The sequence below is a fragment of the Gouania willdenowi genome, chromosome 8 (genome assembly GCF_900634775.1).
Source record: "Gouania willdenowi chromosome 8, fGouWil2.1, whole genome shotgun sequence".
Classification (NCBI taxonomy): Eukaryota; Metazoa; Chordata; class Actinopteri; order Blenniiformes; family Gobiesocidae; genus Gouania; species Gouania willdenowi.
The window spans coordinates 18761269-18783944 of record NC_041051.1 but is presented as its reverse complement, the minus strand read 5'-3'; the positions used below and the strand labels follow the sequence as shown (position 1 = coordinate 18783944).

Here is a 22676-nt window from a genome sequence, read left to right as displayed (position 1 = left end):
AGGATCGACTATTTCTGTGTTCCCTCCTTGTCAGTTTCTGATAGTGGCAGGCCTTCGTGTTTCTCCGTGCCTGCAGTTTTCTCTCGCGTTTATGATAAAGAAATTCACAGACGCAGCTCAATCTCTTTTCCACCAGCACCTCCCCCATTTGTCACTGCCTCCATACACACCCCAGTTGTCCTATTCAGCACCCTGGAGAGCTGCTGCAGGTACATGCCTGTCTTGTGTTAAGATGGTTGATGAACGGCACAGATATGTATGGAGGGAGATGACAGAGCCTTGGCTGTGGCAGAGCAAGGACAGACATCCAGGGATGTATGTTTATATATGACATGTTTACGCATTGGGTTACACTGTGGGCTCCATCAGAGCTCACAGCAGGCACGAGTCTGGCCCAGAGACAGTGCTAATGAAAATAAATGAAGCTCATGCTTCCATGGAGGCACGCCTCCACTACAGCGCCAAAGCTCATCCTTCTTTCTTAGCTGCCCCAAGCTATAGCAAATCTAAATTCATTGCACATCGGTGCCTAACACAATTGATTAGGCAATTTTGGATTTCAGGTCACTTTTCTAACAGCATTAATGCTCATCTGCAATGCATTTAAGAGATATTAAAACACATTTAGAAACACATCTCTTATTGATTCTCATTTAGGATCTAATGGTGATTTACTGATTGCTTTGTTTTTGTTTAATCATGCTTTGAAGCTGCCTGGTTTAAAAAAAAAAAAAGACAACTCAGTTGAGCTGAACCACGTCTGCATGCTTTAAACCTCCAGTCTCCACCTTCCTGTCAGCCTCCTTCTCTGATTCTCTGTTCATCGAAGGCTTTCACTTCCTAGATCCGTACCATTGTCTGAGTGCCCAGCCCCCACGGCAGCAAACACCCCCCCACCCCCCCACCCACCTCGCCCCTACAACCACAACCATCACCATCACTGCTGTGTTACCAAAGAACAAAAGAGAGAGTGTCAGACACCTCCCACTGGATCTTTTTCACACCGGAGCCCCCACCGCAGTTCCAGATGGGGTAGCCTTTTTTCAGGGTTTCTCTCAACCCCAAGAGTACTCCAAAATGGACCCCTCCCCCTCCCCCGAGAGCCCAGCACTCAGCTGCCCGTCATCCACCTGCTCGGCTGCCACGCGCCCCTAGCCAGGGCACGTCCCCTCACTATCCCCCCGCACCAGGGAGTCCTATTAAAATCATTAACCACTTTCTTCTTTAGTTTTTTACTACTTTCTGCTTCAAGGATCTGAAATGGAGCATTAAAACCAAGTAAAGGAAATAAAATAAACCTTATTTTGCCGGTCAAAAAAAGCTTTATCATTACAATTTTAGTCTAACACAACTCCACAGGTCATAGATTTTTGCCATAGCTGCTTATATACAAAAAGGTAGAGAAACGATAGCAGGCTAAACAAATAATCAATAATAGTGATTTAAATGCGTAATCCATAGTGCTGTCGATTAGAAAAAGGGAAAAGCAGATGCTCATTTGTTTGTTTTATCTCAAAGCCTCGTGCTGCAGCATCTGAAGGAGAATCTCAGTTTTAACCTCCTCCCTTGTCGTGACCTTTCCCCTCCAGGGACAGAGAGCGTGTGTTAGCAACAGGACGCATCTGCTACAAGGCAGCTGTTAGCTCGCCCAATGGTGATCCTGCAGTCAGTGTTAGGGGTACGAAAGGAAATCTCTGCTGGAGCATCCAGTCGGAGAATAAATAATATAAAACGCATTGCACACCTGCAGTAGCTGTATACTGGTTAACTGTTAAACTGGTGAGATCTGTTGTACAGGTTTAACCATAGCAGCCACGCTCTCTCCTCTGCTTACATTACATGCATGGGTACTTGCTATGCTGTCACTCTCAGACCAAGATTTATGAAAATATCCTCGCAGGCTCTTGATGCGAGTCAAACAGCACACAGCCTATTTGCATGTTGTAGTTTATGAACATACAGTCTATGCATCTATTCATCCAATATGTTTGAGTTCTCTACAGCACTTCCTTAAGATTGGTCCTATACTGAAGGAAAGGAGTGAGCCAGCCATCAGTCTTGTCAACCAGCAACTCCCTGCACCCCATCCCATCTCCATTCGCCAGTCCCTGAGGGTTTGAGAATCCAAATCAATTGAAAGAAAGAGGAGTGCACTGTGGTCCTCCCCCTACATCTGTCAGGGAGGAAATCAGGAGGGGCCACACTTTCAGGGCCGAAGAGGGGAACAATATCAGTCCATCTGTCACAAACCGTTTCATCTCTGATGGGGTGAAATATAGCTCACAAATACATCTACTGCTATAGTATGTGTGCTGGTTTACTGTTGACCATAATATAGTACCTGCACAGACAGTATAACGGTATATCTTTCTCTCACCTGCAGGCAGTCACAACCCTGCAAATAAGGCTTTTAAGCAAAACTGCATTCATTTAAAAAGGAACCGTGTGCACTTTACACGCTGAACCGCTTAATGAAAATGGAAGACCAGGCAACATCATTTGCATGTTTAAAGTTACAAAATGAATGTACAAAGCAGCAATGCAGAAAGCATAACAGCTCTGAGAGCACATATTGTTTAAAAAAAAAAAAGAAAAAGAAGATGCAATCTGCTGATAACCACGATGTTCTTTCATATTCAAATAACACGTCCACTGTGTTCAGGGGGAAGGGTGTGGTCGTCTGATTCTTCTTTCCTCCTGAGCTGTCGCGGCTTTGTGACGTCCATGATCCTATCTGCTCCATCAAATTATGCTTTTAGACGAGTCACTGCCCGTTGCAGATGGATGGCAAAGCTAAGACAAAGCCAGTCGATATCAACAGTGATGAAAACCGTTCGATAGTAAAACTAAGTAACTGTGATTCTGAAGGAAAGGGGACCAAGACAAATGGCTTCAGTTGTATATTGAATGTTGGACTGGATTAGAAAAAAAAATTAAAAAAGAAACACTTTTCCCTTGAGACCCATCATGCTTCTCTCTCAGCAGCAGGTAGAGCTGCAATCTCAGTCATTCATATTTAATTCCAAAAGCGTTTCCGGTCAAACTAATGTGATATTGATTTCTGGTCTCCTATTACTGAAAAGGGGAAGGGCTGAGCAGAGAGTGCAGAGAAAGATGGAGAGAGATAGCAAAGTGTGCAACAGCCAAACAATAAGATAGAATTAAATGTATCATACAATTTATCCACTGACTTATTTACAGCAGATTTGATATACAAGCGCCGTTAATTATTATTTACAGCTCATTTGGAGTTTCAGGGCATTGACACAGTAAACAAGGCTAAAAACAGCTCAGTTTAACAAACACTGCTCATTTTGTGTTTGTCACATTTCTGTTTTTTTCCACCTTGACAGATAGAGAGCAGCAGCTTTGGAAATAGTACAAAGAGAATGTCTAAGAGCTTTGTGTATTTAAGGTCTCCCTAGATACCTACTCAGACAGGACCAAATGAAAGATTAATAAGCGTGGCTTTATATTTAAAAAGGTTTTGCGTCAAACATGGTTTCAGTAAAATATATTACAGGCGCTTAACCCAGTACAGAGCCACGTGAACAAACTGAAACTGGTGGCAGAGGGAATGTGATGGTTAGCATGTATTTTGTGTGAATAACAGCAAAAGAGTGGAACAGCCTAATCTACAATGAATACATGTAGCCAGCTGCTATACACATGGAATTAAATCCCGGCACGTGAAAAACAGAATATAATACATAAATAAAAAAATGACAAGATAGTCTACTTCAGAGACTTCCTCCCACCAGCCTGTCTACTCTAATAATAGCCCAGAGACAACACATCCAGACAGACAGAGGGAGAGGAAGATGAAGAGGGAAGGAGAGAACAAGTGCAAAAGTGAAGCCATGAGGGAGACCACGAAAGAAATGCCAAGTAACACACAAAGGTTTTTACTAGGCCAGTCGCCATTATCAACAAATGTGCCTTTAAAAAGAGGCAAAATTATTTTTGGATTATTTCCTGAAAGCAGTTACTGCTTCACTACTGCTGCCATGGAGCCCTGAATAGCCCAGAGCCAGGCCCGGTGGAGAGAGACCACTGAATGAACCAGACCTGAGGCTGAATCATCCACCCATCCCCCAGATACACTGCCGTAGTGTCACTCTCGCACTCCCCCTGTCTCTCCCCCTCTCTTCTCCTCTCTCTCATACACAACGGCACTACTTTACCGCAGGGCAATGGCAACAGGCTCCAGTTTTGATGTAATACTGTGAGAATGATAAAGGACACAATCAAAATAAATACTCAGACCTAAAGGCCTTTTCTGTACAGGAAAATACTATAAAATCTTGTTGCTATTCTTGTATTCCTCAGTGCAGTGCAGTGATTCTTTTTTTTCCTTTGAAGAACCTCAAGGTCAGTGTGCTAATCTGGCTCCTCTTCCTGGCACCAAGGTGCATTCCATGATATGCAAATTGTGCAGCAAGACTCCTAATCACCACTAGTGGAGGCACCCTGAATGATAAGAAAACAATCAGTGGAATAACAAAAAAAAAAAAAAAAAGCTTTTAAGCAAAAACCAATGCTTGATCCTTTTGATTCAGGAGCGTAGAATAGGGGCTTCAAATGCCCTCTTACCCAGGCAGGATTCAGCGTTCAGTACCAGGGTTTTAACGAGGGGCGACAATTAAGCACATTTATTCACATTAGGAGTGAACTGTAAGTGGGACCGCAGTCAGTTAACAGACCTGGGCACCTTTGTGTTTACGAGAGCCACTTTTATCCAGCACACAAAGCCGGCAAAAACACAAGCACCTAATGACTGGATCTCATCCTTCAGCTGCAGACATCCCGACTCACTCACACTCGCATACACAGTGAGCACATTCACGCATCCACATAGACTTTATCTCCTGCTCTACCAAATTGACTCAAAAGATCCAAAGAATCCAGGCTGAGTTGAGTCATTGCTTGTCAGAATGGTGGGGGCGGGGATAAGGTAGACTGACAGTGGGGCTCCATCTCTATCCTCTTATTAACGCTTAACGAGTGCTTTCCTCATGCAATATTCATCTCCGCTAATATCATCCAAGCTCTGAGCCAGGCTTGCTACTTATGTAAGGCAATTATGTAAAATACTAGACGGGGCCCATGTTGAGAATGTGACTTCAGGAGAGCTGCAGGACAATGTCACTGATGAAGATGGGGTGTACCACAGGGATTATACAGGGGAGACTGCAAGAGGGTACAAATCTGGGAAATGGAATACGAGGGAATAAGACGCTTGGTTGTCTTACATGAGTTATTTAACAAAGGACTATCATTCCTCCACAAATCCATTCAAAGTGAGCGTCCAGTGTCAATATCAGACTGAATCTTCTTTCTTTACTACCAGACACCAGCGAGAAGTCCTCAAGGTCAGCTGCAGAGTGAAAGCAGTGATGAAACGTTCGGCTACTACACAGTTTTAAATCCAGAGAGTATTTTTGGAATACACAAACACTCCCCTCTCTAACCTCACTGTTACAGAAGTCCTGGACTATAAAATAAACAAACATTCACTGATTTATGCACACTTGCGCGTGCACACCCGCCCCTTCAGGTCAAGGCCCGATGGGGGTCTGCACAGAAATAGGTCATTTGTCACACATGATGTCCCGGGGCAGGGGGATGCATTATAGATGAGCCCAAACAGCATGTCTCAGTGAGCACTCAGCACACGAATAGGGAAATTGGAGGAAGCAGTAGGAACAGGCCAGAAACTACTCAGGAAGTGGATACTGCTGCAAAAATATATGCAAAAAAATACTTTATTTTCCACAAAAAATATAAGTAATATTGTTTCTCCACTGCTCCTGCAAACAAGTCAAAACATATCCGACTCAACTTTCTTGTGAATTCATTTGAAATAATTCCGGGGGACTCTAATTTGTTATTCTCATGTCTGCACCTGACCTCATAGATAACCATCTGCCTTGCATAAAAGGAGCTCCTGAAATCATGGGCTCATTAGTCCTACTGTGCATTTAGTGCCACCATCCACTCGTTTGTGTCTTCTTTTGCTTTCCTTTAATGCTGTCATTATTACTTCCAAATATGGGCTATAGTGCTAGTGCTGCAACTTAGGGAGGCAAAGAGCTGTTAAGTGCATTTGTTTACCATGGATTCATATAGACTTTAATGAAGAAAAGAAACAAATAAAAGTGGCAGAAACGAGTGCAAAAAACAGGCGAATGAGTAAGACAAGTAGACTGCATCCATCTGTTCTGAAGGTGCAGGTGGAGCCCTATTCACTCTGCTCTGCATGAGTGTGATGGGGGGGGCAGGAAGAAAGGAAGGGCATCGAGAAGGAGGGAGTGAAGTGATGGAAGGGCAGGGATGGGAGAGGGGAGAGGGGGGAGGACTCTTGATGATCTCTCCTGAAGGGGATAATGGGAGAGGAGCGCATTGCAATGGCTGCCATGTAGTACCCTCCCTGCACAATTAGCCAATCAGGAGCGCGCTCTGCCAGCCAGGAGGATGCATAAAAGAAGAACATTGCAGCAGAGGCACAGAAGGAGCCTGTGAGAGGAGCAAGGAATTACACACAAAGCAGCAGATTCAGAACACCCTCCCCTGGACACACCCTGCTGAGGATCACTCGTTCACTTTTTTTCTGAATCTTCGCCCACATCACACGGAGAGAACACTCTCCTCCATCCTCATCCAGAAGAAGAAAAAAACCCTTTCTCCTCATTTCATCCTATGAGGACACCTACAATCTCACAGGGCTGAGATCCTTTGACGAAGACTGTACTTTTTTCTTTTTTTTTTCTTTTAATTTTTGAGGGCCATATAACACAAGAGGCCGAAGAGCAAGAAGAGACTCATCCTTCAATTTCCAGACAAGCAGAAAGGAGGACATAGATTTCGTTCATTGTATGTCAAGAATGGTTACTGTACGTATGATTTTTTTTCAATCCTTTATGGATGGGAGGCTGTAGCAGCATCCCAGTCCTTTCTTTGTCTTGGTTTGTTGTGATCTGCTTATACACATGTGCTGTTACCAGATTCATCTTTCCTGGTTTGGTAATGATTCGTGTGGTAAATAGACAGTTGTGCCTACAAATCAAAATATAGAAAAGCTTTAGGATAGCTCCTGTTTGGTTTCCAGTAGAGCTTGCTATAATATTATGAAAGGATTAAAGATTAAGTAGCAGTCTCATCTTGAGTGATGCAGCAGAAGCAGCAGCAGCGGATATAGTCGTTATCCATCCATTTTAGATGGCACTGCTCTTATGGTTTCCTCTTAAAGCCACAGCGACTGCGTAAATGTCGCAGATCTAAATGTGTTTTTTTATTGACTAAGATCAAATCGAAGGAATTGTACAGTTTTACAATAATTGAGAGGCAGACATGTGATGATGCGCTGTTGAGAGGGTGAGCACGGCCTCTATTTACCCAGTGCTTTACGCGGATGCTGGAGTTGGCTCTGTGAGACAAAACATGATGCCTTGGAGGCTGAGGGCCCATCCAACAAGGCGAACGAGGAAAAAGGGTCGAGTCACTCCATTGGGTGGGAGGAAGGGAAGGGGGGAGGCACAGATTACGCATACGTTGTTATCACAGAATCAGACAAAGTCCAAATTCCTCAGGGTTCTCGTTACGACTAAATTAGCTGGAAAACGGCGCAGGCCGCGCACGGACATCTCCATTTTAAGCACATTTCACCCGGACAAGATGGCCATGCTGGCGTATAGTGCAGTCGGTTGGATGGAGATGTGGAGCGCTGATAAATGAGCTGTGCGTGCGCCGGCGGCAGGGTTGGGCGTGTCACTGCTGGGCTTTAAACCAAAGGGACTCGTTCCCCTCACACATGTGCCGCTTTCCCTCTTGACTGCGGATACTTCATTCAAGCACACTAATTGTCCCTATTTGCATAAAAAAACATGGACATTGGGATGGGAAGCAGCGTGGATGGATTTACGCACAGGCGTTACAACGTCCACGCACATCCGTGATCAACAAGGTGTGGGAGATCATACAAATATGCACATATAAATGAAAAATGATACATTATTTTCCCTAATGTCGCATTCAGGGAGTCATCTAATAATAGTAGCCTACACATAATGAATTATTCAAAAGGTGAAAAGGACTAGATGTGAGAGTCATGGATTTGCCTTCGGGTGCGCGGTGGGAAACAGATGGATGCTGTGTTCTGACTAGAGGTGTCTCTTTGTTGTACCTTTCCTATTGTTCCTCGCAGGCCTAGACAGTGTATAGCACCCTGAGTCCATAGGCTCAGGCTCCCTCCACATGGTCCGCAGTCTGCCATGCGTGTACTGCAGTGCCTGCAAATAAAAGCGTCGAGTCAGACAACCTCTCCACACAACACAGACGATCCAAGGACAAGGACAACCGAGGCCTTCGTAGTAAAACAGAGACAGGAGCAATACCTCGAACCTATTCTGGTTAAAACTATTTGGACCCATTCTTTGATTTTAAATGCATTTTAAATTTTAAATAGGAGAATAAAAGACAACGTTTACATTAATTAGCGACAAATACAAAGTCAGAATTTTAAATTTGCACAATGTTTTATACATGAAAAAGAGATTCCTTTACCTTTAATAATTCCGTTTTTATGACAAAAAAAATCCACAGTTTAATTTAAAAAAATCTGTCTTCCATGGCATTCTTTAATGTATTCACCAAGGCTTGCAAATTTCGATAAACAATCCTGACACCCTAACCCTAAAATGTCTTCCATCGCTGTTTATAATTTTCTTGTTTGTTTGTTTTTTTACTACTTGATTTACGGCGTTTCGGCTGCGGAGCTGGCAACTATACGAATCATTGTTTCCGTAGAGTCCTGCAGCCGCTGGCCACGACACAAAGCGCCACTGTTTACATTAATATTCATAGTGCTGCCATGGCCCCTGTGAGAGAAGAGGAGGAACGGGTGGCTCTTTTGTTTGGTCGTTTCAATACGTTTATTCAGCAAACAGGCGCTCCAGCTCATGAATGCCTGCAGAGCGCACAAGTCCTGCCTGTTTCAAAGGCCAAGATGGTGAAAAAGAAGCGAAATATCATCTAGGCTACTTTTAAAAAAAAATGTTTTTGCGTCATTTTCATTTTAGCTGATGTTTCTTGTGAGGATGAGCATTGTGTTTAGAGATGTGACAAAGGAATGTTGTATTTTGCGGTGGTCAAAAAAAAAGGCCACTCCCTGTTTCAGCACGCTGGACAGCGCCCTGCGTGCTCCAAGGACTCTCAGGACACATTAGTCTCCCCGAGCCTTTGAGGTTGTCTGCTACCATCTTATCAAAGCTGCACACACTACCGAGAGCTCAGATGTGTTTGAGAAAATCTTTTATTTGTCGTCTGCGGAGCGGAGAATAGGATGAAGTCTGTGTGCATGGCTGACATGAGCTGTGACTCCTGTCGTCCTGTTGTGTTCCAGCTGCCTCTGTGATCCTTTAAGCTTCACAGTGTAGCTAATGCCCTTTGTTTGGGATAATCCTGTAATCTGTGTTATTTAGAAGGCTCATTTACACTTTAGCTCTACATCCAGTTCGCGTTTCTTAAAGTAAAACCGTGTGTGTGCTCGAGGGACAGGGGCACACCTTATAGAAATATGTCTTTGTCATAGCTGGGGCTTAATGTCATGGTAATAATTTCATTCCTACACCTAAAATGCAATATGTAAAACATTAATAATAAGTACTTCAAATAAAATCAAAAGCAAACTGAATATCTCAAATTTCCTCATTCAGTAAATGTTTTTACATATATTTATGGTAAACCTCAGTCTGCTATTCCTCCATAGATACCAGCCTCAAGTGCTGTGCTCCATTTGGAGCAGAAACAAATTAGGAAAGCTATTTGTGCTCATCAGAATACTCCAAGCCCAAGCTGCATTTCCATTCAGTGCTTTAGTGCTTCTGAGTTTTGTAATGTAATAATGTAGAGTGCAGGTGGTGCATGTACAGTACGTGTGTGTGTGCTTGGCAGTAGAGGCAGGACTCATGTTTGCGTGCAAGTCTGGATTCGTGCGTGACAGTGGAAGCAGGACTCTTGTTTGCGTGCTAGTCTGGAAGCATGTGTAGGCGATGCTGAAGCAGAGCATTAAATATTAACGAAATCCAACACATCACAAAAATAGAAGAAAAAGGTTGTTAAGGACATTGTGCAACAATTAGAACTTGAATAATAGAATAGAATAGAATAGAATCAACTTTATCGGCCATGTAATGTATGTTATACACACGAGGAATTTGACTTGGTGAACTGTGCTCTCTCTAATAATGTAAACATTAAAAAAAAAAACAATTAACTAGAAAAAAAATATGAACAAATATAAACAGTAGTTAGACTAATATGTAATTTGGATCTAATTGAAAAGCCTTTCATTCTAATAATTATTGTGATATCTGTAATGGCCAAAAAAAGATCGTAATAGTATGAAATGAGCAAGGAATGTTTTTATGAAGATATCACTTTGATTAAAACTGAAAATCAGTACAATTATTCATTCATTGCCTAGTGCTTTTAAAGGGATTGAATCAGCATCACACGGGTTTTCCTCCCAAAACAGATAACAGGTCACTAAAACATAAATCTCTGTTAACTGATAACATTAGTTATTACTGCATAATACAAATTGAAGTTTCTCTGGTGTTATTCTTACTATTAAGCAACATGAAATTCTGCTGCTTTATATTTTCGTCTAAAAATCTCAATCCTAGTGTTGTTGCTTGTGTCAGCCAATCCCTGAGCCCAGCCCATCCTTACTGAGTCTGTGCGTTATATAACCAGTGTTCACTGAAAATGTGTGTTCCGCCATGCTGAGAGATATTTTAGCTGGCGAGTCAAATTTACTCGAATGTTTTTTTTTTCTCTATCTCCACTGAAAATGCTTTTGTCTTATTTGTGACACAGTCATTAGCTCAGCAGTGCAACCACAGATAAACAAGTATTTAGTCAATATTGGAATATTAATGGCATTTTTTTTTCCAGCATCCAAATCTTTGTTGTGAAGGATTGCACACCATGGCATTCACCATGTGTGTTTGAAGTATGTCTATCTTAACACTTCAGCTGTGCTACCCACTCATTATTAGTTTCTCTCACTGATCTTTACAAAGTCCAGATAACAGGCACACATCCTGACCTGTATATCTGGTCTTGTTAAACACTGGCAAACACATGCTTAGCTTAAAGTAAGAAAGCCATTCAGCCTTTGGAAACAGTGCAGTCTTTGAGGGACTGTTACCTGGGCAACCTGAGGCAAAGTGAGGCGTAAAGCTCGTCACACAGAGGAGGGGTCAAAAATCAGGGTGGAAAGGCTTTTCACGAAAAGAAAAAGATGTGAAATGATGCACATGATAAAAAATATACATGTGTTTGGAAGAATCGTAAACCAGTAACACACACTGTGAGAACAGAAAATATGGATGTTCAGAGAGTGGTGATAGCAAGGAAAATGTACTTGTTACATTAACAGTAGAAAGATAAATAATCATTGAGCTAATATCATTGTTAATCTTTCATCTGTGCTGAACTGCTTGTGTTTTGGACCAACATATAACTAACTAACATGTAAACATCTAGAACTAGATTCAGCATGGAAATTTATGAATATAAAATATATTTATTGATATTCTGGTAGTTTTACACACAAATATGATACTTTATTTAGCTATGATGGGTAGATTTTAGCAAGATTTACTATAGATATAATCAGAAATGACCAAGATCTCCATATAGAAACAAACACAAACTGGATGGAATGCATAGTGCACACTAGCCAAACAAACAAGATAGGCTCAAAAACTCCACATATGTACATATATCCTGGACTAAAAAGTATCAGAGCATCAAAAACAAACATGTAGCTCATTCACTCTTTGTTGTTGTTTGCCAAGTCGTGGCATTGTTTGTTAAATGTATCACTTAATCTCATTTAACGATGCCCTTCTCCCTTTTGTCCATCATCTCGACCTCTGCCTCTACTGACCTCTCCAGTGTCTTCCTTGCCTCACAGACCACCATCACTATTATCCATCCTGTGTAATGATGTAATGGTCTTTGACCCTGGAAGAGAGTTGGGGGAGGGGCGGAGAAGGAAAAAGGGACTATGACATCTGCACGACCAGAGGCAGGGAGGGAGAGAGTAGAGAGAAGATGGGGTGAAGCATGGGGGAGGGGATAAATATATCAGACCTCGTATCCATCTTCATTTCAGGAAGGCTGACTCCTGACCTGTCCCTTCAGTGGCCAGTCAGTCAATATAGCATACGCCAAAGAAAGTGTTCTAGTGTCTACAATATTATGCATTTAACATGATGATTATAAACATCTGCAGCTATCTGTGCTTTAAACGATGAAACTAACCCCCCCTCTTCCTCAGCAGATAATCAGTACCATGGAAACCCAGGTGTCCAATGGTCCAAGCGGAACCAGTATGCCCAATGGCCCAGTCATTAGCACAAACGGCTCCACAGATGACAGCAAAACCAACCTGATCGTCAACTATCTGCCTCAGAACATGACCCAAGAGGAGTTCAAGAGTTTGTTTGGTAGCATTGGAGAGATTGAATCCTGCAAGCTAGTCAGAGACAAGATAACAGGTACAGCACTGGGTTTATTAAGGAGCAACAAGGTTCCTGTGACAGGTTTAGTAAAAACACAAGGATCAGATCACCAAGCCCTTTTCTTTGTCTCCCAGGTCAGAGTTTGGGGTATGGCTTTGTAAACTATGTGGACCCAAATGATGCAGATAAAGCTATCAACACGCTCAACGGGCTCAAACTGCAGACTAAAACAATCAAGGTGAGAAGACTTCTGTTCTTTGAGAACAAACAAACACACACAAAAAAACTACAGCTGAGATTTTTGCGCTTTTTGACTGTGATCTAGGAAAAAAAAAAGAAAGGAAGTGGACATTTTGTTAAGGGGTTGGTGAAAGGAGGCAGTGACAGACGTGACAGAGGGAGGGGAAGCAAACGTGGGAGGAGGGATAAGGGAGCATGAGGGAGCAGAGGCAAGAACAAAGGAAGCCAGAGAAAGGCTGAAAAGGGAAGGAGAGAGAGCTGAGGTCAGAAAGCAGGGGGCGAGCAGCATGCACATGTTATTGTGATGGAAATGTAATTAGGAAGCCTGACTGTGACGCACAAGGGTCAGTACAGGTTAGCCCATCTGCTTCCAATATCGGCTAATTAGAGAGGCGTCTTTGTCCAAAATCAGATGAGAAAGAATGGAAGCATATTATTTAACACTAATTCCTCCTACATACCTGATCACGGTGAATCAAAGATTGACACAAACTGCTCGGCTGAAAATCTAATTCCAGAAAAAAGGAGATTATTAAGCAGCATGTTTGACAGAAAGCCTAGTAACTCTGACTTAAAACTAGTCAAACAAAGAAGTCTGAACTTGATCGCATTATAGTCAAACATCTAATTGATTACCAGAATTCTGAAAGAATTTTCATCAGTGGAGCAACTAGAGTGTAATGAAAATGTCAAGACAGTTGTTATACTTATCACTAAGTTCTATTTGTGTCTTTCATTAAGATTAGCAAGATCACTGTGACTATAATAAGGTTTTCCTTCTTTATTCTTATATAAACATTAAATATTGATTCCTGTGCTGGTATAGTCTTATCTTCCAGATTTGCCTTCAAAAGAAAGGGGTGAGAGTGTGTCGGAGCGGGGGCAACAGAGGACGGGCGGGGGGGTGGGGCTCAGGGCGGAGGATGCCAATGACAGGATTAGAGGCCATATGGGCTCCAGGCACCATCTGTACTGTGGGAGCGACAGCGAGAGGGTTAATTATAGGGCAGTCTCTGCTCCCCGAACAGTAACTCCCCTTGGCTCATCCAGAACACCCTAATCACTGCAGCACACAACCCTTCTGCTCACACAGCCCGTCTGTGTACACAGTATACACATACACATTGAGCTTGGAGCTGATGGACCAAACCAGAACACCTGTATTCAATCTGGAGATGATGTGCATCTGCATCCATCCATTGTACTTGGTATTGCAGTTTTGTTTGCCAGTTCAAATAGTAGCAGTAATTTCAGTTCTTCCAGACATTTAAACAACATGTTAAAGCCTTGCAACATAAAAACGCGATGCAAGTCCTTTAAAGTTATTGTTAATTCTTGTTACTGCAGACCGATTGTTAGCTGTTTGCTTGTGAAGTTGCTTTTATCTACCCCCAGGGAGCAGCCAGTGGAAGAGGGCGGGGCAATGAGGGCAACTCAGCCAATCTCAGACAACCCTCACTCTGTTCCTCCATCACATACAAACACACCACATGCAACAATGCAGTGAAAGCAAACAAAAGCAAACAGAAAAACAAGTCCCTTCGATACTGTGATGTGCCGAAAGTATCTCGACACCGAATCATACATTAAGGAATACGAACACAGACGCATCACGAACGGCCGTGCACTAAGGAATTCAGGAAGGATTCCAAACAAAGATGATACTTAGGTTCGTTCGCTGATGACTGGGTTGAGTTTGGGTAATGGTTAGTCATCATTGTTTTTCGCTGTCTCACTGTGGCTTTAAGGCACTGATAAAGTCTACAGATACAGATGAGACAAATCAGTCTGAGGAGAGGAGGACAACTCAGAACAATGACTCTACAAGCACTCCAAGAAGCAAACTTGATTCATTTCTTTCTTTAAAGAGTAACTAAACCCCTGATTTTTCTCCTGCCACTCAGAAGGTAATTCAAAAACTCCCTTGATTATGGGCGAGGCTACTGGAGCAGTTAAGACACGCCCAGTCTATATTATAAAATCTCCAATGAACAATCTATGCTATGTTAACTAGCTACTCATTACTCTCTATATACCTCTCTATTCACTCTGCTCTCAATCCAACCTACTCACCACAGATTGTAGAGCCCACAAGTGGTAGTTATTGTAAAAGGGGTGGGGCTAACACTGCTTGTTTGTGACACAAGATGGTCGCAAAATATCACATGATCTTGTTCTCAGCCAATAGCAAAAATAATTTGTAATAGCCGGGTAATACTGTAATATGCCAAATTGAAATACTGTACTTTGACTAAAATGATGGGAGTTGGATCAGGATCAATGAACAGCACTACTTAATACCCAAATTTGGTTATGGGGTTTAATTACTCTTTAAGCTCCAAAATTCAAACATACTAAGAATGATTACTGTATTTGTGTATCATAGGTATCATATGCCCGACCAAGTTCAGCCTCCATTCGTGATGCTAATCTTTATGTAAGTGGACTTCCTAAAACCATGAGCCAGAAAGACATGGAGCAGCTGTTCTCCCAGTATGGTCGCATCATTACATCCCGCATCTTAGTGGACCAAGTCACAGGTATGGCACTATCTAATAATTGCATGACTCTACTGAGCGTATCTTATTAAGGTCATCTACATTAGGGGGCACCAGTCTTGTTGTAGTAAAATCTCTGCTCTTTTCTCTCCAACGTGGAGCAGGCATATCGCGAGGGGTGGGCTTCATCCGGTTTGATAAGCGAAATGAAGCTGAAGAGGCCATCAAAGGACTCAATGGACAGAAGCCTTTAGGTGCTGCTGAACCTATCACGGTGAAGTTTGCTAACAACCCCAGCCAGAAGACAGGCCAGGCCTTATTGACCCAGCTGTACCAGACCGCAGCGCGCCGATACACGGGACCTCTGCACCACCAGACTCAGCGTTTCAGGTACTAAACTAACATTGACCTTGCCCCATAGACTAACCAGCCTAACCATTGACATCATTCTAAGTTCAAGTCCTGATGCTGTGCCTGAAGACACGTGATGTCCTACAAAGCAAATAGCTGTACTGTAGATTTCAATAAATCAAACAAAAGGTGTAATTCAAAAAGACAAAAGTACTTTAAAAAAATACTCAAAAATACTCTTTTGATTGCCTAATCAGAGCGTAATCACAAAAAAAACATTGTGCTATTTATGATTAAAATTTGATACCTGATCTTTTAGAATTTAATGCATAACGTAATTTACTTTTAGCCTGGAACCCTTCAAGTGACTTTTGGGTCACGATCCACAGGTTGAGTTGAAACTGCTTTGACGCTGAGTTTTAATAAGAGGCCTATTGAATAATAAAGTAAACCAAACAAGAGTCGAAAAATCTCTAATTTGGCTGCAATTGAAAGGAAGTTTAAGATCTTATATAATCAATGTTTCCTAAGTGGCTCCAGAGCGAACAGGACTAGTTGCAGTGTGTGGATGAGTGCTTTGGGCCTGCGTTGCAGCTAGAGATGCCCTCTGGAGGAGAGACGGTGAAGGAGCCACATGTTAAACATGAAAGCCTCCCTTTCATTGTAGATCTCATAACTAACCACTGCATCCCCTTCACTCTCCCTCTTGCGTTGCAGACTCGACAATTTACTAAACGCCAGCTACGGAGTCAAGAGGTAAATGCCAAAGGTGTATTTTCAACAGCATCCATGACAAATTAAAAACTTCAGACAAAGTGCCTGGAATACCACTTGCTGAGTTTCATGAGGAAATAAGACATAATGACCTTAATTCTTGAAGTTCACAGCCCCATTAAAACATTTAACAGTCAGACACAAAGACCTACAAAGACTCACTGATGCAGCTTTTTAACAGCAGGGTATTCTGGCATGGCTTTGTTGATTCAGTTTTGTTCTTTTTGGTTTTAATTAATATAAATGTATACGTGTATTTATTTATGATCTAACCTTGTCAGCTTCAGTTGCCTTAATGTCCCTTTTTTTTTTTACCAGCATGGACATACCAGATTGGTTTGCATCTTCTCTGTTTGCTCCAATTTTTCGTATGGTTTGATTCGGATTTGATTTTTATCCTTTTCTAGGTTTCTGTGTTTCATCCAATACTGTGATTTCAGTTGAACATTGTGATTCATGTGTTGGATTCTTTCAGAAGCTTTGGTCAGCAGAGAAAATATGCAAATTTTGTGGGTGTCTCAAGCACAGAGTGTCATTTTCTATGAGCCACTCTAGGTGCCCACTCACATTTATCTACTTACTGCAAAGCAAAGGGGGGAGGGGGAAGATGGGGACCCCTAACTAAAGACTGGGTCCGTATCTCACAGATACATGTTGATAGGGGACAGTGTAGTGCACTGAATGCTGTGTGGAACTTCAGAATGACACCCATGGTAGTTCTCCTACTGTCTTCCCCAGATTCTCCCCCATCACCATTGACAGCATGACCAGTCTGGCCGGAGTCAACCTTACTGGTCCAACTGGAGCCGGCTGGTGCATTTTTGTGTACAACCTGTCTCCCGAAGCAGACGAAAGCGTCCTGTGGCAGCTTTTTGGGCCTTTCGGTGCAGTCACCAATGTCAAGGTCATCCGTGACTTCACCACCAACAAATGTAAGGGCTTTGGCTTCGTCACCATGACCAACTACGATGAAGCTGCCATGGCTATTGCTAGCCTCAACGGCTACCGCCTGGGTGACCGCGTGCTGCAGGTTTCCTTCAAAACCAGCAAGCAGCACAAGGCTTAACAAGGCTGCTTGGCTGCAGCTGCTTCGACCTGTAGGGGAGAGCATCTCCAGCTCCCTGTGTCATCACTCTAAATGGGCCTGGACTCAGTCTCTTTCTGACATGTTTTCACACAGATCGATACGATGAAATCACCAATGCAGACATGCAGATACACACAAAACTGTGCACACATGACACAAACATATCCGTGCGCAAGCATATACACACGCGTCAGAATTACCAACAAACACACTAGTGCAGTTTTTCTTTTCTCTTTACACAACATTCTAATCCTTCCCTATATTTGCCTGGATTGAATTAGAAAGGGTACAAAGCTGGTTTGGTGGGCTAGGGCAAAAGCTATCTATTTAGGAGACAGTTTAACGAATGTGACATCGAATGTGTACTGAATGCTTTGATTGAATTCAGGCAAATAATGACAACTGATGAACAAAATGATCAAAAGAAAAAATGTGCAATTTACCCAAACTCTTTCCCAACCATCTCTCCCATTATCTTGCTGGAGAGGATGTAGTCACTTTTTTACACTTGGGCATTTTGAATCAGTGATTTTTTTAGATCAAAGAAAATGAAATTTAAAAACAGTGTTCTCTTATATACATTTATTAAAATATAACTATATATTCAATATTTAAGGTGGTAATAATAGCCGAGTATGTAAGCATTTTCTAAAAACTTTGACTACTGTTTCCTGACCTGCATTAGGCGGTGCCTTGCTCGAAGGCCGTTCCTCCATCCTATGTGAGCATCTCTGCTCCCACCCAACATGATTAAGGTTGACGAATGAATATTGCTCTAAGACAGTGGTCCAAAGGCCATCTGAGTCACTTCTTCTCTCACAGTCACACCCCAAACAACACAACATAACGCTTGTGTACCACAGAAACACAGATCAGTACCTCAAACTTTAAATTTATTCACTCTGTATTACTTTCAATCGACCCCTTAAAGATGGATTTCATTGAAGCAAACTGTCTGGGAAGTTAGAGACGAGTGGCAACGCTTCCATGGTGACGGCGTTTACCACTTAACTCTCTGGAGGGCAAGAGATTGATGAGTGTGAAGGGAAAATGGTTACATCACAACACAGCCACGTGAAAGGAAAATACTGGTGTTTCTTTAGAAGCAGTTTTAATAAAATCTGTCATTAATCAATTCTCCATGGCTTTGTTTGTGAGCCAGGTGACATTGATTTACCTGAGAGGTAAAAAAATAGTAAAAAATAAATTAAATTAAATTAAATAAAAAGTTCAGGAGAATTAATTAGGAAAATATGTCTCTTGGTAGCTTCAAGAATAAAAGGTAAAACACTGCAGGAACGAGACGTTGTGATGATATAAGTTTGACGAGAAATCCAAAGAAATTAGTGAAATTTCAAGAGCACCGGTATTTTCCCTTCAGCGTTGTGCTCAGAATGTAGCTTCGGTTAGGTTTAACATTTTAGCAGAACTCATGGGATCCATAGCAACAGCGTGGATTCATACGACTACACTTCCTGATGGGTGAACATTTGAAACAAATTCAAAGTCCTGAGTGTGAGACAAAAGATCTGGCAATGTCAAAATAGAAAAAAATGAATAAATAAATAAAAAAGGATTCACTGAGGAGGATTAACATCTTCCTCAACACACAACGGTTTAACATGGAAATTCTCTCTAAAGTGACCCAAAAATGTCAAACTCATGCCCTCTAAAGTTACGAATGTACAACGTCGTGCTTGTGAATGAGGTTCACGATTACACTTCCTTTGAATGCAAATGGAAATGACAACTTTGCTTCCCTAACAAAACAAAAACAACCTTTTCTAAATAATCCCCAACCCACTGCATGAAGATGATTTATGGCACTCCTGATAAAACATTGAGGCAGATTTTAAAAAGCTGACAGACTTTGGATATCCTGCGGGGAGAGTGAATGTCTTTTAGTATCAAGGCATCTGCACATGATAAGAGACTAAATAAGGTCAACTATATTCAAAACATTTTTGTTTTTGCTTTTTTTTTTAAGTGACGCTGTGTTAGCCAAAGAGGTCGATCTCTTTGAAAGGATTACATTAGAGATAAATCTATTTTTATACATTCAAAGGAACAAGACCTTGCGTTGAATTTTTACAGATTCTTAAGCTTGGAAAAAATTGGGACATTGCACGGCTTTATTCAAACCCTCTGATCTTTGCAGAGTGAGGGCGAACAGGCCTGCGGTGTATGGGTGGGGATTTAGGGAGGGGGCGAGGAAACAATGTATCTCACACAACGTTAACTGTCTAACCATATGAAAACGATTACAAGAAAAAAACACACAAGATTAAAATTTGATGTGAAACCACAAAAAGAGAGCAACACTTTAACATCTGTGGGTGAAATCTGTACAATGAGAGCGTAAACACACACACACCTCTCATCCTAAATCTGTGTACAGTGTTGCAGGGAAGGGAACTTTTTGTTGACGTGAAGCTGCAGTGAGAAAAAGCTTGCAAACAAACAAAAACAGCTCCAGTGCTGATTCCAACCATGACGCCTTCCTGACGAACATTGTGCATGAGTCCTTGTGATTTGACCGATTTGATTATTGCCAAAGAATTGCTTTGCAAGTCCGTACCAAGAAGGTTAAACTAAGACTAACTATATTATTGCTGTACAAATCTATGGTATTTATTGAAAACGGACCCTCGACTTATTCAGTTATTTATTTATTTTTTAATATATTAGTTGGGCATATCAGCTTGTGAATGCTAAAAGTATAAAACAGCTGCAAACAAACCCATTAGTGCACATTTCACATGGACAACAGTAGTAAATGTGAGACTTCAATTAAGTCAATCCCAACAATTCAGTTCACCCCTTGACATCTGCGTGATGTTTTTCCCATGACATTGAAATCATTCTCTTCCTCTTGATCCTATTAAGTCAATGACATTGCACCAATTTCAATAGTACTTGGACTGGAATCCTTAAATTTCACTGTTTCAACCCTTAAACTAAAACGACTGCTACTGGTTCGTCTATAGAGCTATTGTTTACCCAGCCAATTAGCCACAAAAAAATAAAAATAGAAACTACTGAAATGACCATATCATAGGATATGAAAACTCACATCTTGATGTACAGCAGAGAGCCAAGGACCATGGCAGGAAACAGTACTACACTGTTTGAGCAACAACAATAATCATTTAAAAATACACAAAAAAAAAAAACTACAAAAAAAAAAAAAAAACAACAACTTTCCTATGGAACAGTAAGTGCAATGTGCTTTGTTTTTATATTGACTGAGAACAAATGATATATATTTTTAAAAAAAGAACTAAACGTCACTCTGAAAAGGTTTGCGGGAAAGTGAAAAAGAAATGTTAACTAATTCAAGGAAGAATAAAAACAATGGGAGCTCTTAGCGTTAAATTTGTCATTGTCACTTCCTCATTCCCTGATTTGTGCTCTGTCCATGAAGGCTCAAACAAAAACGCATATCCAGCTGACCTAATGATAGAGCAATTCTTGATGACCTTGAAAGGAATACTGTCTAATATATCATCATCAGTTTTAGCCCATGTCAACTTCAAATATCATTGTTTTACCCTGTAACTTATTTATTTCCTTTACATATCAAAGCTCACATGTTAACTTATCGTATTTGTGTTGTTGACGTTGCCATAGAGAACACACATGGGTCAAAGATTCTGTTTGGTTGCATTGATTGGGTACAGTTTGTTCTTTTTTCTTCATTATCTACTTAGTTGCAGTTTTTAATGGTGTATGCAGATTTTAGACTTAGTTAGATTTTTTTATTTCAATCAAACTGTGTTCAATTGTGTTTGTAAAGTCTGTGGTAGCTTTTGTTGCAACATAAAATAATTTAAACAGAAAAAATTCAAAATAGCGCCAACAAACTTGTATCATTTGGGCGACTTTAAGCTTGTAGTTTTAACTTATTGTTAACTTAAAAACTATTTATTATGATTATTATTATTGCCTCGTATAAAGTATGTTTTGTGTATATTTATGGTTTATTTCATTATATTTGCAAGTTTAAAAGTTTTTAAGTTTGCTAAAATTGTGGTTACACCTTTTTGTTTCTTAAAAGGGGGACAAATAGAAAAACAGCTTTAGAAGTACAATTTGGAAATGTTCTCCATAGTCAAAGAATGCACTGCTATATTTAACTAATTGAAGTGTATAAACATACATGCTGTGTGCTAGATGTTATGCCTTTACTGCCTGTGTTCTGTTTGTCTTGTTAAATGAAAATCTTTTAATTATTTAATCTAATCACAGTCTTGTTTTTCCAACCACTCCCTAAACCCCCTGGGACATGGAGTGACCCCTGTATGAAGGCTTGACGTGCTTACAGGATGCTTTCCTGTTGATGCTAATGGCTTGATTTAAGCAGAGAGAAGCACTGCAGCACTGGGATCATTCCCAGTGATCGGTTCCTTATGATTGAACCAACAGGCCTTTTAAGGCTCAAACAAGCTGCAGGAAAGCTTTCTTGACAGAGTTTTGAAGTGGGTCAAGGGGGGAGTGGTCTTTCTGTTTCTCAACCAACTGTATTTTGTGTCTATTTATTTAGAAGAGGGGACGCAGTAACTTAGTGATGTTTTTCTTACATTTTCCTGGAATGGTAGAACAAATCAAAGGTAAAAAAAAAAAAAAGATCAAAACTGCTCTGTCGACGTTAAGTCGGTGGGGGGTGTGGGGGGGTGGGATCTCATACTTCCAAACACGACCAAATGAACAAAGTCAAAATTTAACAAAGAAAAAAAAAAAGGATAAACCTTTCAGTTTAGACTAGTATATTTATTACTGGGATTTCAGCTGAAGATGCTTGAAGACTTTTTCATGGAATTGTTTAATTATTTGTACTTTACATGCCAGAAAAAAATAAAAGTATAAAAGTTACAAACATTGTGCTTTTCATTGACTCAATCGACAACAATGAACTGTGATCTCATGCCCATATATAGAGCATCATGAGATGCAGTTTTATTAAACTGCACTTTACATCTACTACGGTTCTTTGTTCTATTTGATGGATTTCGACAAACGGATGTTAGATAATTATTGTTTGGCGATATCTGATTTATGATTCCCAATATTAACCATTTCGAATATTTACACAGACATATATATATATATATAATATTTTGAATGTACTATATATCCTCGGATGGACAGGTGGCAATATTTTATTCAGTTAAGCTCCTAAAAACGACCCATTTT

At 41.0% G+C, this 22676-nt stretch overlaps 1 protein-coding gene across 11 annotated transcripts; it reads left to right on the top strand.

Moving 5' to 3' along the window:
- Positions 1-6410: 6410 nt before the first annotated feature.
- Positions 6411-22359, top strand: elavl3 (ELAV like neuron-specific RNA binding protein 3). Of its 11 annotated transcripts, XM_028455001.1 has the most exons (8): positions 6419-6893; positions 10957-11014; positions 12350-12569; positions 12668-12771; positions 15160-15313; positions 15433-15661; positions 16340-16378; positions 17114-22359. In XM_028455001.1, the coding sequence occupies exons 3-8, from the start codon at positions 12365-12367 to the stop codon at positions 17460-17462; spliced, it is 1080 nt and encodes a 359-aa protein (XP_028310802.1). In that variant the 5' UTR covers positions 6419-6893; positions 10957-11014; positions 12350-12364; the 3' UTR covers positions 17463-22359. The 11 variants fall into 11 exon arrangements, with proteins under 11 accessions (XP_028310801.1, XP_028310806.1, XP_028310798.1 ...); XM_028455000.1 differs by lacking the exon at positions 10957-11014 and having other exon boundaries at positions 6411-6893; positions 15436-15661; positions 17135-22359; XM_028454997.1 differs by lacking the exon at positions 10957-11014 and having other exon boundaries at positions 6416-6893; positions 15436-15661.
- The last annotated feature ends 317 nt before the right edge of the window (positions 22360-22676 follow it).

What these genes read in the sequence shown, in the direction of transcription:
- elavl3 (XM_028454995.1), top strand. An exon ending in AGTCAGAGACAAGATAACAG is followed by an intron (nt 12,570 to 12,667) that starts GTACAGCACTGG and finishes TTTGTCTCCCAG; the next exon opens with GTCAGAGTTTGGGGTATGGC. An exon ending in CACCAGACTCAGCGTTTCAG is followed by an intron (nt 15,662 to 16,339) that starts GTACTAAACTAA and finishes CTTGCGTTGCAG; the next exon opens with ACTCGACAATTTACTAAACG.